Source organism: Mixophyes fleayi, chromosome 5 (assembly GCF_038048845.1).
Source record: "Mixophyes fleayi isolate aMixFle1 chromosome 5, aMixFle1.hap1, whole genome shotgun sequence".
NCBI lineage: Eukaryota > Metazoa > Chordata > Amphibia > Anura > Limnodynastidae > Mixophyes > Mixophyes fleayi.
In genome coordinates this window covers 27,170,461-27,192,142 of record NC_134406.1, presented here as the reverse complement: position 1 = coordinate 27,192,142, position 21,682 = coordinate 27,170,461, and the positions used below count along the sequence as shown (strand labels likewise).

The 21,682-nt window shown below is 41.7% G+C and overlaps 1 protein-coding gene across 2 annotated transcripts in view; it reads left to right on the top strand.

The window, feature by feature from the left end:
* Positions 1 to 3,335: 3,335 nt before the first annotated feature.
* CFAP69 (cilia and flagella associated protein 69) overlaps positions 3,336 to 21,682 on the top strand; it is a 40,438-nt gene continuing 22,091 nt past the window's right edge. Inside the window, exons 1-8 of one of the 2 annotated variants that reach the window (XM_075211901.1) lie at positions 3,336 to 3,582; positions 5,798 to 5,860; positions 9,261 to 9,326; positions 10,840 to 10,949; positions 11,937 to 12,013; positions 19,781 to 19,879; positions 20,465 to 20,617; positions 21,475 to 21,649. In XM_075211901.1, coding sequence (XP_075068002.1) covers positions 3,430 to 3,582; positions 5,798 to 5,860; positions 9,261 to 9,326; positions 10,840 to 10,949; positions 11,937 to 12,013; positions 19,781 to 19,879; positions 20,465 to 20,617; positions 21,475 to 21,649 — 896 coding nt within the window. In that variant the 5' untranslated portion in view covers positions 3,336 to 3,429. Of the gene's footprint in view, positions 3,583 to 5,797; positions 5,861 to 9,260; positions 9,327 to 10,839; positions 10,950 to 11,936; positions 12,014 to 19,780; positions 19,880 to 20,464; positions 20,618 to 21,474; positions 21,650 to 21,682 lie in introns of those variants that run through there. The other variant, XM_075211902.1, reaches the window with a different exon arrangement.

Below are 21,682 nucleotides of genomic sequence, written 5' to 3'. Positions count from 1 at the left end.
GTTAACTGTTACTTTTTCCTTTATAATATTATTGGTCTTGTCAATATTTAAATAAAGCAGTCAAATGAATCAATCAGACTGAAAACTCTTGCCTATCAGATCTATATTCTGTACCCATCCCAATTAAAAAAAAAAAATAAATAAATGCCAAGTTACACTGTTCACATGCTTAGCGTGCATGTAATACAAAAACAATGATATAATTAAGGAAAGACAAACAAGGTTTATAAGTAATTTTCAACTTTGCTGTCAAATAGTTTACAAATGACTACAAGGGTTTTGCAGATAAACAGTAGAAGAATAGTTTTTGTCTCTGTGGGACATTAATGGTACTGCAAAAGCTGCACATTTTTTAATCTTTAACTTCCACAGCCCTATATATATTAACTAGGGGACATGTTGCCCTCTGCTTAATGTATACAGCTTCCACATGTCCAGCTCTCTATAAGAGAAGTGCTGGAGGAGTAAATACACCACTGTGATGTCATTGAGAGATGCTCTTCTGATATCAGTGTTTTGTTCTGCACTACATAACTTTTATCATCTCAAGTATTGAACTGGTTATTAAAATATTCATGTGCAGGGCTCTTTTAATCTTTAAACCCCACAGAGCTTGAGAGAGGAGAAAACACTTAGCATAAGATAAATTAGAACAAGAGGTAAGTGCATATGTGAGAGGCACCTACAGCAGCACAGTAAAAAGGGGTAAAAATAGCACACAACACATGCCTCCCTCTTACCCCAAAGTGGGGTTATAGACTTGAGACACAGGACTGTTTATGCAATTAATCTGGCAAGTTTAGGGTGGTTCTGTGCCTGACCATATCTGGGCACCCAAAAAGAAGATTCCCTTTGGGGGTGGTGTCCCTCCAATTATCTAAAGAGACTTTGGGATTGCCAGTGGAACACAACATGAAGTGTACTAATGCAGACAGCTGCAAGAGAGAACCCTTTTAAAAATTAATAATGAGACCAGCAGCAATGTGATGGGGTATATATAAAGTCCTAGGATTTTTGTGTGGGTGGGTGGGGGTTATGGAGAGAGTGAGGAGGAGCCAGTGACCCAGGAGGAGCTAGTGATTAGGTTGTTCCCTTGAGAGTCAGGGGAGAGTAGCAGAGAAGACCACTGATGAATTTGTGATGCACTGCTCACTGTTTCCCCACTAAGAAGTAAAAAAGAGAAAGGCAATTTGTGGGCGACTCACTTGTCAAGGGCCCACTATGGGTTTGAGGACTTTGTGAGAACCACTTCCATTGACTAACGCATTGCAGTGAAGGAGGAGAGCAACCTCAGCAAAAAAATGTTATCCACTGCCCGAGAGGCAAAGGAACCTGTACCATGAAGGTGACCCCATGTCTGACCCATATGGTGTACTTTTCTACCATCGGGACTGATGGCAGCATGCTGGTGGTAGAAGAATGGTGGAGAAGTGAGAGAACCCACCACAAAATCTACATTTTGGGGAAGAAATGGGAGTTAACCACGCCAAAATTTTAGCAGAGTGTTGAGCAGGGCAAAGGCTGTGAGGAAGGCTACCACAAGGCTTGCTATGCCCAAATCCGATCTTATCACCCCCCACCTCTTTAGAGACCCCTCCCACCCTCTCCTTCACTATTGGTTCTACCATCATCTCCTCCTCTCCCCAAGTTCGATGCTTGGGGGTCACCTCTGACTCCTCTCTCTCCTTCTCCCCTCACATTCAATCCCTTTCCCAATCCTGCCACTTCCATCTCTGCAACATAGCCCGGATCAGACCCTTCTTCTTCTTTGAGGCCACCAAAACTCTCATCCACTCTCTGATCATCTCTCGCCTTGATTACTGCAACCTCCTCCTCATTGGCCTCCCCCTTACCGCTTCAGAATTCTCTTCAAACTTCTCACCCTCACTTATAAAGCCCTCTCGAATTCCAGTACTTCATATCTCTCCAACCTCATCTCCACTCACACTCCTTCTTGTCCACTGCAGTCATCCAACGACTGTCACCTCACCTCCAATCTAGTCACCACCTCTCATTCCCGCATTCAAGACTTATCCTGTGCTGCCCCCCCCCCCCCCTTCACTGGAACAGTCTCCCCCATTCTATCAGGTTCTCACCTAACCTGTCAGACTTCAAACGCTCCCTTAAAACCCACCTGTTCAGGTTAGCCTGCCCCTCCCCGACCTAACCCTGCCCTTCTCCAACCCTCTTCTCTCTCTCTAACTAACCTTTCTATACCTTGTCCATCTTTCTTTCCCCTTGCTCCTCTCCCCTCAGTGTTCTTCTCCCTCACCCCCTTTCCCACTCAGTGTCTCCTGTCAGTCTCCCCCTCACCTTTAGATTGTAAGCTCCCTTGAGCAGGGCACTCTTTCCTCGTGTCCTTGTCCCAATGTCCTCAGCCCCCTGCTTCTTCTCTCCATTTCATCACTTGACTCCTGCCCCCACCTTTCGTCCTCTCTCCTGCCTCCTCTTTTCCACCTCTAACAGTGCAACCTCTTCTCCACCTCTGCCCTGATCCTGTAAATGTTGCCCACTCTACTGAGCACAGGCGCATCCCTTTATTCACCCCCCCCCCCCCCCTCCACCTCTCACCTTCCCTACCTATCTGTACATCAAATTCACTTTTACCTTTGCCCTGTGAACTTCTCTCTGCTAAATTGGCACCTGTTTATACATTTTGCACTTTGTCTATATTTTTTTGCACTCTGCTCATACTGCACTTTGGTTTGTACTACCTTGCATGCCATGTATCGTATGCCATGTATTGTCACCCTGTACTGTTAGCCCAACCTCTATGTACGTATATATGTAAATTATTCATATTTTACAAATTACATCTCCAAACAATCCTTGATTTTACGGGACACTCCAGCTATACCACAGAGCAAGGCACATTGTAGGTGTACCTTGGCGGATCATGGGTGAATTAAGCGCGTGCCGTGTTCCCTAATCTGCCCCAATTTCTTAATTGTAATCTTCAACTGTATAAAATAGTTATCCCTATATAGAGTATAGCTCTGGAAATGTCTCAAATTCAGACAAATTAAGTAATTGGATAGTTCTAGAAATTGCAAAACAATTCCTTCATAATTGAATCAGTATTTTTGGCCTAGAGGGGTAAGGCAGGCACTTATATAAACCCTCTCTCCTACCATCTCCCTGATCCTTCCTATGATTTATAAGTGAGTTATGAGCAGTATATAGAACAAATCATGTTACATATGTCTGCACACCTTTTCTACACTGTTTCCAACTGAGTGAACAGATCCCCCAACCTACTGTATGAGCATGGAAAGCGAAGGCACTGAGGCAGGAGTTTTGAGCCTCTGCGGCCACTGTAGTCCGGGAGCTGCTGAGAGTCCCGTCACTATGGTAACGCTGTCTCGCTTGTGTTGACAACCAGGACTCCCGGGAATCAGCGGCACCGGTCCGGCCGCCGCCCTCTCAGCCATGCCGGCGGCTCAGGAGGTGACAGCTGCCCGAGCACCGCTACTGACCTCCGGCCTGACCCTGACAGAGACCCCCAGGCTGGAGAATGGCAGGAAGACCGGGCGGCCCGTGGTGAGGCTGGTGGTGACGGACACTGACCTGGGGGAGCAGGAGGTAATGACACCCCGGGCGTTACTATATGGGGAGCAATGCTTATACTAGTATCTACAGCTACAGCATTATGTTCTAATGATGTGTGTCTGGAAATGTTCCAGTACTGACCAATTGCTCAGTAAAATATAGTGCTGCATGTTAGATATAACTTTTATAATGTATTATTGTTCCCTGGGCTTTATATGTTGACATATATATTGAAGAGGGTTACTGACATATTTAAAGTAGAAAAAAATTACATTTAATAAGCATGACATGATGGGGATTGTAGTGCTCCAAAGAGTTTCATACATGACCTGCATAGGCAAACCGAGGGGGGTTTCTTAGTGCCTGAAACCCCTCCAAGCCTGGGGCACTGTATAATTGAGTTGACTGGACCCTGCCCCCACTTCACACGGCTCTGCTTGAAAAGGGAGATCTGCATGCACCTAACAGTAGTGCAGGCAGCACTGCCCATGTATATTATGGGGATAGGGAGAGTTGGAGAGCAGCCAAGCACTGTCTAATATTATAGCCACACCCTCAAGCATGCTGGTCATGCCCACTGGCGGCGTGGTGTGGAAACCCCTCTCTACAAATCCTGCGTTTGCCCCTGACCTGTATATATTAGGACTTTGCATATATCACAACAATATACCACAGTGTAATATACAGTACATTGTGGTACATACATGTTTGGCACAATATCAAACTGCATACAATTTATCAGACACTATTTCCAATAGATAGTTTATAAAGGTTTACCAATAGCCACCTTGAATGTATGCAATTTATTTCTGTAGACTATATACTATACATAATAAATTCTGCATAATCTTTAGTTAAGCGTTAATGCCGTCAATAAACAATGTTTATAAAAATATCAGTATATTACACTCTCAGTATACACAGTATATATGAACCTATAGATTGTAAGCTTGCAAGCAGGACCTCCTTACCTCTTTGTCTTGTTTATTCAGTATTGTTTTATTACTGTTTTTGTTCCCAATTGTAAAGCGCCTTGGAGTTTGCTGGCGCTATATAAATAAATGATGATGATGATAACCCTATTATTCTTTGTATTTTGCTATGGAACAGTTTCTACTGTTGCACACTCCAGTGTCGATGTGCTTTACACCACTCCATCCGGCCCTTGGCATTGGTCTTGGTGATGTGAGGCTTGCATGCAGCTGCTTGGCCATGGAAACCCATTCCATTAAGCTCCAGCCGCAAAGTTTTTGTGCTTACATTAATGTCAGTGGAAGTTCAGAACTCTTCAGCTATGGAATCAGCAGAGCGTTGGCGACCTTTACGCACTATGCGCCTTAGCAGTCGTTGACCTCACTCTGTGATTTTACGTGGTCTTCCGCTTTGTGGCTAAGTTGCTTTTGTTCCTAAACGCTTCCACTTTCTAGTAATATCACTTACAGTCGATTGTGGAATATCCAGCAGGGATCAAATTTCCCAAACTGTCTTATTGCAAAGGTGGCATCCTATCACAGTACCACGCTTGAAGTTACTGAGCTCTTCAGAATAGACCCAATTTGTATCACAAATGTTTGCAAATAGAGACTCCATGGCTAGGTGCTTGATTTTATACACCTCTGGCAACGGGTCTGATTGAAACACCTCAATTCAATAATTATCAGATGTGGCCAAATACTTTTGTCCATATAGTCTATCTATCTATCTATCTATCTTAGTTACTGCTCAACTTTTTGCATTTCTCTGTCATTGCACCAAACTTTTTCCTATTGATTATATTCAAAGTGGATCGAGAGCATGTTTTCTATTTTTTCTACTATCAGTGTCAGAGTACATTTAGTAGGCTTTACAAATGTGTGTAAAAATGCTTTAAATTGTCTAATGTTTGTATGACGGCTTAGGGATAACACCAGTGGCGGATCCACACTATGTGCAGGTCCGCTCGGCAGTGACAATGTAAAACACAATCAGAGCAGCCAGGCAGCACATTGTCACTGCCGAGCGGACCTGCACATACTGTGCAGCCGCCGGCAGCCTTAAAAGGCAGAAAGGGGGCGGCTCCCCCCCCCCCCCCCCCCCCCTAAATCGCCTGGGGTAGAAAATCTTTCAAGATCCGCCCCTGGATAACACAGTTGGACTAGATTTATGTGCTAAGATATTTTGAACATTTTATTAGTATCTCTTTAATAAATGCTACCTACTTGTTTTAATTATTACTATAGCATTATTATTTATGCTCATTGTCTTCCAGGCAGTGCAGTTTAAACCTATGGATCTGAATCGAGTGTTGAAATTATTTGAAGATCCGTTCTCTGTAAGTCACTGTACAGTTCTACTTCTCCTTTATCTTATCAGCAGTTTTATGTATACTAAGCGACATATAAAAACCAAACAACTCCATATGAACCTACTGGTTCAGCAACAAAAATCTAGTTTAAGTTAAATTTTTTGGTCATATTTCCTGGAAAGAACAATTTTTTTTGTTTGTTATAATATATAATGTTATTCTATAGTACTCTCTTACATCAATTCTGCTATCTCTGCTTTTCCTGACTGGATGCTGCCATGACGATGTGTGAGAACACAGTTGTGGCGGGGATGTGGCACGCCAACATTGCGGCGCCCAATTACGGTAGAAATCTTTGCTCATTTTTCTAGGGGTGCAAGGAAAAATGAACAAAGATTTCGGTCAAAATCTCCGCCACAAAGTTTCTCTGGAACGTCTGTGAGAAACTTTGCAGCTAATTGATTTCCCCCCAGTAGGTGGCGCTGTGCACATTTTTACGGGGAGGCACATGTATTTGGCAGCCAATATGGCGGCATCGACGATGGTGCATGGCTTTGTATCTTCAGGCGGGAGGAGCTGGGCGGATCAGGAGATGTCCCCCACTGTCATGAATAATTCACGTAGACACAAATGAGAATAAACCAAATAGCGTTTCATGAGAAAAGCAGAAATATTTATATTACTAAAGGGGGAGTTCCTAAATGGTACCAGGGTGGACTTTGTAGTGACCTTTTCACTTTCTTCTTTCCACCATGCGCATTTCCAGTCAGACCCTCAAAAGTAGGAGTAGATTACTGATCTCTGTGCACCCACATGTTTATTAAATTACCTTTGTTGTCTATTTTTAAAGGTTGATATGTAAGCAGCAAAGCACTGCGTATATTGCTGTTAACAGAGTACCTTATTTATCTGTGTCATTGACTCAGGATATGGGAGAAATATGGCAGTATGTAGTGAGCAACATCAGAACCATTGTGCAACACGAATGTTTAAAGATAGTAGTTAACCTCCCTTACAATATATAAATTATGTGTATTTGCACTTTAAAATAAAGTAAACCCCAAATAACGGATTGAGTCCTTGTTAGAGAGTGTTCTACATTAGATAACCAGAACATACTACTTGCTTCCCTGCCAAAATAGGAAATAATGGGCAGTTATTTTCATATATACGGTTCTCTGGGGCATCTATCAGTGTATGATTGCCAGGTCTCCACACAGAATAATAAGTGATATAACTAGTACCACCTGTGGATCTATTATAACGTGTCAGTCAGTAATGAATTCACCTGTGCCCCAGCCAGGAGATATGGAAATCATCTACTGTTAGTCATCCCTGAGGATCAAATTTGAGAAACACTGATTTAGAGAATAATTTTGGCACAATTTATTGATAATTATATTCTAAGTGAACTGAAAATTGGTTATTTAACTCTTGACATAAATCAATATGTCCCATAAAAACAGCGTATAGTATAAAAGACATTTTGTCTATAGCACCATCAGACACAACAAGACATCACACAGATGTAACAAGCTTTCAGGGACACTGGCACGTCACAATTTTATTGCATCGCACTGTTCATGAGCTACCATTTCTGCTCATGTTACCATCCTGTTAGAGCAAGAAATCATTACACTGCTTGCGTTGCAGTATCGCTACTGGCCTCTAGGTGGGCTCCACACATTGCCAAATTGCAATTCATAAGATTCAGTTTCCCGCTATTTGGATACAATCTACTTCTCCTAACTCCATAATAAATAAATGAATAAATAAATAAAACAGGTAGTCCCACTTTCCCCAAAACTCAATTTAATGCTAGCAAAACTTGTAACTGCAGTAATTAAGGAAGAGTATAGCGGCGTTCCTGAGCAGAGCATTTTGTACCGGGTGAAAGTGATCACGTTTGAGGGTCCTTAACCGTCAGTCCTCCTAGAATAAGGCATGGCTGCCTTATTCTAATGATCTGCCATTCTCCATCTAATGCTAAGCCATTGTAACAGCAGTTGTCATGCCTTAATGCAGTGTTTCCCAACTCCAGTCCTCAGGGACAGTGCATGTTTTCCATATCTGGAGCACAGGTGTAATCATTACTAACTGACACATTTTGAAAGATCCACAGGTGGTCCTAATTATGTCACTTGTGACCTGGAAAACCTGCACTGTTAGGGGTCCCTGAGGACTGGAGCTGGGAAACAGGGCCTTAATGTATTGTCTGGGCACACTATTAATATAGATGACATTTTAATTGTTTAGTTTCACATAAGATTTGGGTCCAGCTCCATGGCAGTGTTAATATACCACTCCAGTACTGTATGTCTTCCAGCATCACTGTTTGTAACCAATCTAAGACTGAAATAATGGTGCCCCCCTCCCTTCAGGGCTCCCTCACATCCTCTCTGTCTCTTTGTATTGATAAGACTACCCTCTTCTCTGTACCTCAAGTCTGCTGCTCAGGGGTTATCCTCAACTCCTCCCTCTCTTTCACCCCTCACTTTCAGTCCCTCTCCAAGTACTGCCGCCTCTGGAATATAGCCAAGATCCGGCCCTATCTCACCATGGAAGCCACCAAAACTCTCTTTCACTCTCTTATAATCCCTCGCCTTGCTGTATCCTCTTTCTCTCTAGCCTCCCCAACTCCCACCTTGCCCCTCTTAAGTCTATCCTCAATGCTACCTGCCTTATTGTTATTTCCCGTCGCTCTATCTCTGCTGTCCCCTCTGCCAGTCTCTACGTTGGCTCCCTGTGACCTACAGAATAAAATTTGTAACTCATCACCCTCCCCCCTACTAAGCCATCAACCAATCCCTATATCTCCAACCACATCTCTACTCACACCCCTTGCCAATCTATTTGTGTCTTCCCCTTCCCTTCAGGATGTAAGCTGTCACGAGCAGGACCCTCTTTTCTTGTGTTCTCCTTATACTGTTCCATCACCCTCTGTACCAGGCCTACTTCATGTTGGACATTACTATCGCTCTTACTCACTAAAATAACCTGATCTGCATTAATTATTATTAAGTTATCTGTGTATTTTTATTAAATCAGTAGATATCTTGTCCTTGTATTATTTTGCTTTTTATGTATTATGCAGTGTGTTATGAATCATTGCTCTCTGTTTATGATATACTGCTGCAAATGTCACGTATGATGCTGCAGACATTTTGCAGCGCGTTATAATAATAAGATAATAATAATGCAGAACCCTCTGTTATCTGATCAGAGCGAATGTTCCATTCTCATTGAAATAACACTCAAGGACATTGTAACGAACAAGACGAGTTGCTATCACTGATACCATTATATCATTATATGCATGATGTCCTTGTGGATTGTGGTAATTAAGTTAAAAATAGTAATTGTAATTTTAGTAATATTTGAACAACTGCTTTAAAATACTAACCAATAAAGACTTTTTGTTTTTCAGAGAAATTTAACAGAGAGACATTTAAGGGTTTTAAAGAAACTATCAAAACATTATTGTAATGGTATTGTATCCTTTTTTGGTGCTCTAAGTATTAGTATAAAGATTTGTAAAGAAGCATTTTAGCTGTGAGTTTTCCAGAAAATTGCTTTATTCTTTAACAAAATAGATCTATTAGTGAAATAGTGAAAACATACTGCCATACAGCACAATGCCAGTGGAGAAGTTGCTCTCTTTCCCATACAGAATTAATCTTGGGCAGCACAGTGGCTAAGTGGTCATGAGTTCAATTCCCGACCATGGTGTTACAGAATTTAGACTGTAAGCCCCAATGGTGCAGGGACTGATGTGAGTGAGTTCTCTGTACAGCGCTGCTTAATTAGTGGCGCTATATAAATAAATGGTGATGATGTTGATGTTTATAAGTTGTAGTTATTGACTTTACAAATAAATAAATATGTCTGTCTATCTAGCTATCTATCTGTCTTATAACTATCTATCTATCTCATATCTATACATGAAAAAACAGGCAATATTTAACTTATGTGCAAAATAGAATACTAATTTGCACCCCTTGCATTGTAACATGGTTTTGTCCAGGAGAAAACTTACTCATTTTTTTACTTAACTTTCCTTAATAAATCAGGCCCTTTCTTATGTCTGTCTATCTTTCTTATGTCTGTCTATCGATCATAACAAAAATATTACAAATGCGCAGAATAACCGTTAATATATTTTATTTCGTTCTAGCTAATGCACATAAGTAAGTACAGAAAATGATGACAGATTAATATCACTTGAATCAAAATCAAATGATAGAAGAAATTCTTGGCCAAGAATAAAATATCTACAACACAATAAAAAATCAGATGTATTCAATGCATGTCACAATGATCCATAAACATTATAAAATAATGGCATCTCTAAACAGACTGCATATAGTAAATTGGTTATAACTCTAGATGAGTATCCAATACTTCCTATTGAGGATATTATAAGATCTAAAATAAATCTCTCACTCATATAAAAATGGATATAGAGGATATAAGTTTCCGTTCAGATCCAAATAATACACCAATATTTGATGTTGATTGTTAGGTATATGGGGAAAAAAAATTTCCTTAGTATATACACTTGAAATATTAGGATACATTTCCATATGGAAGGAAAAATCAGTTCCTTTGTGCCTCTATTGCCGCCAACACAAAAATCTCAAGTATGCTGTTGTGTTTAATCGCTGAAATAGCTGATGTAAACGGAGTTTGTCGGCGAATCTTCTTACAGCGACTAAACAGTAAAGATTCCAATATATGGCTCCAAAAGTTACTTAGTAGATCTTAACATCAACGTGTAGCATTATTCAAAGCCTACATAAAGGATTTACCTTCTCAGTATAAACGTGGCTCCGGCAATCAGCGGGTCCGGTCACACTCTTCAGTGACTTGGTAGATCTTATCATCAGCGTGTGGCGTTATTCAAAACATACATAAATTATGTAAGATGTGTTCGCATGTTAGTTTGTTTGTTATATAATTTACATTGTCTAATCATGTATTTTCCTCAATGTGAAATTTCTAAAAAGCTTTTAAAAGAGCTATCCGAGATAGTGAAACTATTAAATATTTGTGCAACAAAGATAGAAGACCATAAAGATTTTATAGAGCCCATGTGTGAAATTATAAAGTTATGTGGGTAAGTAATTGACTTTATGCAGTCACTTGTTCATAGCAAAAACTAGAGCCCATTAAGGAGTTTTTTGCCCTTAAAATAAATTGCATGGTGGTACCAATATATGGAGTAAAAGTGTAAATTGCATTGTGGTACCATATATGGAGTAAAAGTGTAAATTGCATTGTGGTACCATATATGGAGTAAAAGTGTAAATTGCATTGTGGTACCATATATGGAGTAAAAGTGTAAATTGCATTGTGGTACCATATATCGAGTAAAAGTGTAAATTGCATGGTGGTACCAATATATGGAGTAAAAGTGTAAATTGCATGATAGTAAACATCGGTGGTGTAAAAGTGTACCTGTCACACAGCAGAGGCAGTGATTTTTATGGACTGAACCAACAGGCATAAGAATGCAGCCTATCAATTTACTAGGAACCAGAGACCTTGCCGAGCCACTTAGAACCTAGATGTCTACTCGCCTGGGGTCAACACTGGAGAGCATGGTCTACGGAATAACCCACCGGCTGCATCATGCACCCAACATCATGGGGCTGTAAATAGATATCACATATATCTGTCACACAGAGTATATCTCACAATTACTTTCTTTCTGTAAGATAAAATGTTCCTGGAGCTACATGAATTCAAGTTTCTAAAGGTGACTTTATCGTTTATCACTTAACACATACTTAGGTGTGGCCATCTACGCCAAAATGGTTAATTGCCCCTTTTTCTCTCTCAAGAGGTTTCTCAACACTTCTGTAGTTTAAATATCAGTCTTTGGACCTCCTCTACCTCTGGGTGGGAAGCTTAGTTAGTAAACGGTGTGTGTATGTATAAAACGCAATTGCTAATGTCCTTTTCTTATTATTAATGACTATGTCATGTACTGACAATTTATTATTGTACATATATTGCCGTCACCAGCCTGATTTGGCTCCATTAATTATTCTATTGTTCTGTGAATGGTTTGCGGGCAACATTGCTATTGTTTTATTTATAGCCTACCTTTCCTGAAGGAGAAGATGTCAGATGAAGCCACCTATGCCCCAGTTGTCGCAGAGTCTTTATCTCAGTTCGGTGAGTTCTAGACTTATTCCTACTGTGATTGGGTTTGTAAGAGAAGTATTGTCAGTTAAATCTGCATTCAGCACATGGAAGTGGAAATAAAAATCATTCCATTTATTGACTTGCTGAATAGATTTTAGTTGCACACTGTTGAGACTTAGGTCTCATCATCAGGCATGCTAGTAAGGTGACTAGTCTTTGATACTTGCAGCTAAAGAGTATCATTTTTATTTTCACTTTTTTATAAGGTGAACACAGATTTAATTGGTACTGAATGTGCCTGGCTTCTTTATGTATTATTATTAAAACAAAGTGTACTTGTTGTCTCCACCAAGTGAGCTTTTGCGCTTATGTTGGAGTTATCTTTCAAAGTGAAATGTCTAATTTTTCATTTTAAAATCATCTTATAAATATGTTGCTCCTACACCGCACAGACAGATCTCAGAATCCCATCCTTCCTGCACTCCCTGCCTACAACATACCAGCTTAGTCTTCTAACAAATGGGGCCGTTCATCACATCATCATCACCATTTATTTATATAGCGCCACTGATTCCGTATCGCTGTACAGAGAACTCATTCACATCAGTCCCTGCCCCAGTGGAGCTTACAGTCTAAATTCCCTAACACACACACACACACACACACACACACACACAGACAGACAGACAGACAGACAGAGACAGACTAGGGTAGGGATGTGCACCGGCGACTTTTGAGGTCTCGTGTTTTGTGTTTTGGATCCGGATTTTCGTTATTTTTGAGGTTCGGATTTGTCTCGCAAAACACTTGACGAAAGGTCTCGGTTCGGATTTAAGGTATTGGATTCGGATTTTTTTTGAAAAAAACATAAAAAGTTTAAAAATCAAGTTTTTGGGCTTATTTTCACTCCTAGGCTATTATTAACCTCAATAACATTCAATAACAAGCATTTCCACTAATTTACAGTGTATTCTGAACACCTCACAATATAGTTATTAGTCCAAAACGTTGCAAAAAGGTATCTTTCTGGACTGCGTAGAGGAGTGGGTCACCACAATATCTTAAAAACCCTGAACTTTTATGATTCGCACCAATAATTGTACCTGGACTGCGTAGAGGAGTGGGTCACCACAATATATTAAAAACCCTGAACTTTTATGAATCGCACCAATAAATGTACCTGGACTGCGTAGAGGAGTGGGTCACCACAATATATATAATAAGAAAACCATCAACTTGTTTGATTCGCACCAATAAATGTACCTGGACTGCGTAGAGGAGTGGGTCACCACAATATATTAAAAACCCTGAACTTTTATGAATCGCACCAATAAATGTACCTGGACTGCGTAGAGGAGTGGGTCACCACAATATATATAATAAGAAAACCATCAACTTGTTTGATTCGCACCAATAAATGTACCTGGACTGCGTAGAGGAGTGGGTCACCACAATATATTAAAAACCCTGAACTTTTATGAATCGCACCAATAAATGTACCTGGACTGCGTAGAGGAGTGGGTCACCACAATATATTAAAAACCCTGAACTTTTATGAATCGCACCAATAAATGTACCTGGACTGCGTAGAGGAGTGGGTCACCACAATATCTTAAAAACCCTGAACTTTTAAGAATCGCACCAATAAATGTACCTGGACTGCGTAGAGGAGTGGGTCACCACAATATATATAATAAGAAAACCATCAACTTGTTTGATTCGCACCAATAAATGTACCTGGACTGCGTAGAGGAGTGGGTCACCACAATATCTTAAAAACCCTGAACTTTTATGAATCGCACCAATAAATGTACCTGGACTGCGTAGAGGAGTGGGTCACCACAATATATATAATAAGAAAACCATCAACTTGTTTGATTCGCACCAATAAATGTACCTGGACTGCGTAGAGGAGTGGGTCACCACAATATATTAAAAACCCTGAACTTTTATGAATCGCACCAATAAATGTACCTGGACTGCGTAGAGGAGTGGGTCACCACAATATCTTAAAAACCCTGAACTTTTAAGAATCGCACCAATAAATGTACCTGGACTGCGTAGAGGAGTGGGTCACCACAATATATTAAAAACCCTGAACTTTTATGAATCGCACCAATAAATGTACCTGGACTGCGTAGAGGAGTGGGTCACCACAATATCTTAAAAACCCTGAACTTTTATGAATCGCACCAATAAATGTACCTGGACTGCGTAGAGGAGTGGGCACTGGGCACCACAATAAAATATATAAAAAACCTTCAACAGGTCTGCATTACACTACACATACGGCTGCTCCTCCATCCTCTCCATCATATACATGTTGGAGTTTTAGCGTGTGACAACCTCTTGTTTTTGATAATGTCAGTGCATTTTGAATATTTTTCAATTTGCCCCACACCACTGAATGTACTTTATCTATGATACGCATCTATCTATCTTGACTGCGTAGTGTGGTGGCCCCGGTACACAATTTGGTACCGAGGCCACAATATAATTAAAAAACCCTCCACGTGTCGGAATTCCACCAAACAAGTATCTGGACTGCATAGTGGGGTGGCCCCGGTACCCAATTTGATACCGGGGCCACAATACCTCCTCAAAACATGCTCCAGACAATTCGTCATTGACAGACCCCAGACAGACAGGGTCGTAGTGTTATTGTTTGACTTTGTAAACCCAAAAAAATGTCCCTGTTGCACTTGCACATAGTCGTGCAATGAAGACTGACTTTTTCATTTAAAGGCACGATCTTTAAAGTGTCAGAAAGAGAGAGAAGACACAGGAGAGGAGAGTTGTAGCTGGGGACCTGGGGTGGAAGCTCCCAGGCTCCCCCAGCATTGCCTGGAAGTCTGAGCGTGGTGACTGAGCCAGGGCAAGGAATGTGTGCCCTGGATGAGGGGGAGAACTCCATGCCACTATAGTGAACCCAAGAGAGAGGGGGACACTGCACATGGAAGAGGCCCTGGAGTGAGGGCTGCTACAAGAGGCATGGTAGCTGTAGTGTCAGATCCTGAGGCTGAGAGTACACAGAGTGACGTGTCAGAGCACAGGAGACATTATCCCCGCAGAGGAGGGATGAGCTGCAGTTGAGAGGTCTGCTGTTGAAATAGGACATGCACACTTTAACAAACCAATCATTTCAGCGACAGGGCCTACCAAACAACTTTGACTGAAATGATTGGTTTGTTTGGGCCCCCACACCAAAAAAGCTATTCATCTCTCCCTGTACAGACTAAACAGGCTCTACTGAGGCAAGATGTCGTCCTCATCCTCAACCTCTGATTCCTCTCCCCCTACAGTGTGTACTTCCTCCTCATCACACATTATCAATTCGTCCCCGCTGGACTCCACAACCACAGGTCCCTCTGTAGTATCTGGAGGGCAGTGCTGTACTTCATTGAGGAATTGATTATTCATTTTTATAAACATCATTTTTTCAACGTTGTGAGGAAGCAACCTCCTTCGCCGCTCACTGACCAGGTTCCCCGCTGCACTAAAAACTCTTTCCGAGTACACACTGGAGGGGGGACAACTCAGGTAAAATAGAGCCAGTTTGTACAGGGGCTTCCAAACTGCCTTTTTTTCCTGCCAGTAACAATATGGACTGTCTGACATGTCTACTTGGATGGTGTCAGCAAAGTAATCATCCACAATTTTTTCTATTGTGACAGCATCCAATGCAGCGAGAGTAGACATGTCTGCAATGGTTGGCAGGTCCTTCAGTCCGGACCAGATGTTATCAGCATCCCCGCCAGTGCCTCTTTTGGGAAAACTGAGCTTTTTCCTCGCAGCCATAGATGTGGAAGAAAATGAGGGTGGAGCTGTTGGCATGTCACGGTCCTCTTCAGAGGACAATCTCCTGACCAGCAGGTCTTTGCACCGCTGTAGATTTGTGTCCGCCGGAAACAGAGACACAACATACGCTTTAAACCGAGGATCGAGCACGGTGGCCAGAATGTATTCCTCTGACTTTAAAAGAGTGACCACCCTCGGATCCTGGCAAAGCGTACGAAGGGCTACATCCACAAGAGCTACATGCTTGCTGTAATCGCAATGGCTTACCAGCTCCTCCCTCACTTTCTCCAGCTGCTTCTGCAACAGCCTGATCAGGGGAATGACCTGACTCAAGCTGGCAGTGTCGGAACTGACTTCTCGTGTGGCAAGTTCAAATGGCTGCAGAACCTTGCACAACACGGAAATCAGTCTCCACTGCGCTTGACTCAGGCGCATCCCCACTCCTTTGCCTATGTCGTAGGTGGCTGTGTAGGCCTGAATGGCCTTTTGCTGCTCCTCCATCCTCTGCAGCATATAGAGGGTGGAGTTCCAGCACGTCACAACCTCTTGTTTGAGGTGATGGCAGGGCAGGTTCAAGCTTTTTTGATGTGCCTCTAGTCTGCGGTAGGCACTGGCTGAATGCCGAAAGTGTCCAGCAATTTTGCGGGCCACCGCAAGCATCTCCTGCACACCCCTGTCACTCTTGAGGTAATGCTGCACCACCAAATTAATGGTGTGGGCAAAACATGGGACGTGCTGGAAATTGCCCATATTTAATGCCCGCACAATGTTACTGGCATTGTCTGACACCACAAATCCCCATGAGAGTCTAAGTGGGGTAAGCCACTGGGAGATAATTTCCCTCATTTTCTCTAATATGTTGGCAGCGTTGTGCCTCTTATTAAAGCCTGTAATGCACAATGTTGCCTGCCTTTGCATGAGCAGCCATTTTGTAGATGCTGCTACTGATGCAGCTGTTGCTGTTGCTGCGGAAGGGGATGCATCTACCCAGTGGGCTGTCACAGTCATATAGTCCTTCGTTTGCCCAGAACCACTTGTCCACATGTCCGTGGTTAAGTGGACAGTGGGTACAACCGCATTTTTAAGAGCACTGAGGACACTTGATCGTACTTCTCTGTACATTTTTGGTATCGCCTGCCTAGTGAAGTGGAATCTCGAGGGGATTTGGTACCGGGGACACAATACCTCCATCAACCCTCTAAATCCCACTCCACTGATGGCGGACACCGGGCGCACGTCTAACACCAACATTGCAGTTACAGCCGCAGTTATACGCTTTGCAATAGGGTGACTACTATCGTATTTGGTGGTCATGGCAAACGACTGTTGGACGGTCAATTGTTTGGTGAAAGACTTAGCGGTCTTACGACTTCCCCTCTGGGAAGATGACCGACTAACAGCAGCAACAGCAGCAGTGGCAGTAGTAGGCGTACCGCTGCAGGATTCCTCGGATGAATCCCGTATTGAGGAGGACTCAGTCTGGCTGGTGACTTGGGCTGCAGGACTGAATCTGATGGAGATTGTGGAGGAAGTTGACGAGGAGGGTGTTGCTGGTGTGTATCCAACTGGACCACGGGATTTAGGTGTCCCTGTACCGATGAGGGTCCTAGCCCCAGTTCCTGAACTAACCACTGAACTATGAAGGTTATTCAGGTGACGTATAAGGGAGGATGTTCCTAGGTGGGCAAGATCCTTACCCCTGCTTATTTGAGCTTTACATAAGCTACATATTGCCATACATTGGTTGTCTGGATTTGGATAAAAATAACTCCAGACCGAAGAGGTGCATTTTTTGGTCTTCTGACCAGGCATGACGATGGGCTTTTTCATCCCATGGACATCAGCTGTTTCCCCCCCTGGTGCCTCATTTACAATAACCACATCACCATCCTCATCATCAAGTTCCTCCACAGCGCCAGCTACATCATCAATAGCCTCCTCCCGAGCCACCTCTTCCCGTACAGTGATGGGAAGGTCAGGCTTGACAACCACCAACACCCTTGGACTCGCCTTGGGGATTTGTGATAATTTCTCTTTAGAAGGCAGAGTTGTTTGCTGTTTTGTTGCTGACAGCATAACTCTCTTCAATTTTTTGTAGGGGGGGGGAGGAGGAGGAGGGCTAAGATCCGTGGGTGAAGCTGAACCACTAGTCATGAACACGGGCCAGGGCCTAAGCCGTTCCTTGCCACTCCGTGTCGTAAATGGCATATTGGCAACTTTACGTTTCTCCTCAGATGATTTTAAGTTTCTCTTTTTGCTACTTTTTCTTAACTTGGGCTTTTTGGATTTTACATGCCCGGTACTACGAGATTGGGCATCGGGCTTGGAAGACGACGTTGATGGCATTTCATCGTCTATGTCATGACTAGTGGCAGCAGCTTCAGCATTAGGAGGAAGTGGGTCTTGATCTTTCCCTACTTTATCCTCCAAATTTTTGGTCTCCATTATATGTAGCACAAGATACTGCAGAATGTGTGAACTTGGTAATATTGCAGTACCAATGGACTTATAATGCTGGATTGGTTTTGCAAATTTGGTTATAATTATTATATATTTTTTTTTTTTTTTAAATTTTTTATTTTTTTTTACTTTTTTTTTATTTTTTACAAACTTGGGAATAATGGGGAAATAACTATGCCCTTAGAAGCACAGAGCACAGGACACAGCACCACTGGACTGATACTGCAGAATGTGTAAACTTTGTAATATTGCAGTACCACTGGACTTTTACTGCTGAATGTGTGAACTTGGTAATATTGCAGTACCAATGGGCTTATACTGCAGGATTGGTTGTGAAAATTTTGTGGTAATTAAAAAATATTAAAGTAGTTTTTGGTATTTTATAAAAAAAACTTTTTTTTATTTTTTTAAACACAGGGGAATATTGGGGAAATAACTATGCCCTTAGAAGCACAGAGCACAGGACACAGCACCACTGGACTGAACAGGACACAGCACAGGACCCAGCAGCACCACTGACCTCAGAAGGACAGAGCACAGCACACAGCACCACTGGACTGATACTGCAGAACACAGCACAGCACAGCACAGCACAGCACTAAACAGCACAGCACAGCACTAAACAGCACAGAACTAAACAGCACAGAACTAAACAGCACAGAGGACCACCTAACACACCCTCCCTCTACCCTGATCAATGCCCGAGTGAAGATGGCGGCGACTAGCGGGGAATTTATAGGATCCGAGTATCGCGAGATCCGACAACGGGATTATGAGTCAGAGCCTCAGTTTCACTTTTGAATTTGGCGCCAATACCCGGATCTGTCTCGGATCCGACTCGGATCCGCAACGTTCGGGTGGGCTCGGATTTCAGAAATCCGAGCGCGCTCATCCCTAGACTAGGGTCAGTTTTTATAGCAGACAATTAACCTGCCAGTATGTTTTAGGAGTGTGGGAGGAAACCGGAGCACCAGGAGGAAACCCACGCAAACACAGGGAGAACATACAAACTCCTCACATATATGGCCATGGTCCCGTTAACCCATTTTCTTCTTTTTCTTTTATCTTGAATATTTTATTTATTTTATTATTCTTTTGTACAAAACCATGCACAACCAGTATACACAAGGATAGATTCCACTATATACCAGTACATTTATGTAAGTGGAAAGTGAATTTCACCAGTACAATCATGCGTTCATACAAAGTGTTATGCATGAGTTCATTTAAGTCACAGTTACAAGTACAGATATTGGTGTTGAAACTCCCAGTACATGAAGCCAGTGACTGATCACTGTTTTGCAGAATTTTGAGTTTACTGAGATCTGCTCTAGTCAATACTTGTTTATTTCTAAGAAGCCATCGAAGAGAGAGAATATTGTGTAAAATACGTTATATGTTGAGCTTTTTGTCATTTGTATGAAATGATAATAGTAACATATTTGATAATGAGTCCTTATTGTTTGAATCAAGCAGATACTCATAATAATAAGGTAATCATAGATTGGTTACAGGACTGAACTGGTGTTTATGTTGTAGGCTGCTTGATGCGGGTGCCAAGTTCTCATATCAGGATACAGATTTGCAATTCAGTCGCCAAATTTTACAGTCCAGAGTCTACAAAACAGCAATTTGAAGGTAAGTCATTTGGCTCTTACTGATTGATGTTTATTGATAACGACAATCTACTTTTTTATTTTATTTTTTAATAAACCTTGAAACCAAGTACCAGTTGTTCATGTTTACTTCTTTTTTAATGTTAGATAACAGCTGATTTTATACAGCCATTAATTGTGTGGTGGTCAAAGTATAACTAAGCACAACATATAAAACACTTATTTAACTACTTTTATTTATACATTACTCTCAAAGGTCAACACAGAATTACATCACACCTAAAAAGCCAACACATATTATATCACACCATCAAGACAACACAGAATTATATCACACCTACAAAGGCAACACACATTTATATTACACCAACAAGACAACACATAATTATATCACACCAACAAGACAACACATAATTCTTGATTCTTTGCTGAACTTTGGAATTTATCATCACTAATAACCTTTTCAATCTCTGTTTCTAATGTATTTTAATAGCCCTTATATTTTTTATATGACTGTTTTGTATCCTATTATCTCAGACTAACTAGTGTTATTTACAGCAGAGTATGTACAAATAGTAAATTTGTAACTTCAATGTTTTGTACACAGGTTTTCAACCAACCAGCATGATGTACAAGTTACAGATGGCTGAGGTGGGGGGATTGGCGGAGACCCTGGTTCTGTCTCTCACATTAGTAGAGAATCATCTGCAGGAGAAGTTGGCACTTTTGAAAGTACTACAGCTCCTATCTAGCACCTCTGGTACGTGTACTGTATATACTGTGTGAGCTGTAGTCAGCATTATAGATCTATTAATGTTTATGTAGATGTGTACCCATGGCCAACACTCAGTGAGGCTCAGTCACAAATGCGGGCACACACTGTTTTTGTATTGGCACCTAATTATCCACTTAATTGTGGATGCTCCGTATAATGCACATGGTGGGAACAGTAAAACATGACATCAAAGACCACCCTATTTCCACTTTAGGACCACCACCTCCATTAGTTTTAACTTTTCCATTGTTTCCTAAAATACTGCCTCATTTATGTCTTAAATTAATTATTCCCACTGAGAGGACATCGGAATGAATTTAATTTGTGTCACTTTTATGTGTTCGAACCTTTGTGTTGTATTGCTGGAAGTGTGCCTGGAAATGCTGTCAAAGTTACACTAGAAGGTTTAAATCGTGTCCCATTAAAAAAAAAAGTATATGAAATGGTCCCAGGTCTGCACCATCACCGAACAGGTAGAAAAATTGGGATCTTTTGCATTGGAAATAATTCTGTATACGTACCCATAAAACTGTGTGCATAGCCCTACATGCGGAGTCTCCACCCCCGGCATTTCATTTAAATAATCCTACAGCAGCAGACACCGTTTGTCCCACGTGTCCTTGTGGATTGGAAGACTTAGCTCTCTGTTGGCAGTCACCTGAGACGTTGAATGACTTATATACGATTATAAACAGGACGTCTGATATACATGTAGGCTTAACAGTACTTTAATAATCTTTTAGCATTCTTGCTCACATTACACATTACCATTTATAATATTTAAGATAATTTGTATTAGAACACCTTTCTAATACAACATGCGCCGTGTTGTTCATATACAGAGAACTGCAGACTTATGGCCAGAGCGCAGGCTGCCTGCAGAATCTGCTCCCGTCTCAATGACGCAGATCCCTCCGGACAGCTGCTCTTCCGTTCCTCCGAAATTTTGTGGAACCTACTGGAAAATGGACCTAAGGAAGAGATCATTAATCAGCTCAGCAACATAGAATGTATCTAGTAAGTATTCTCCTGGATCCGCATCTCATGTCA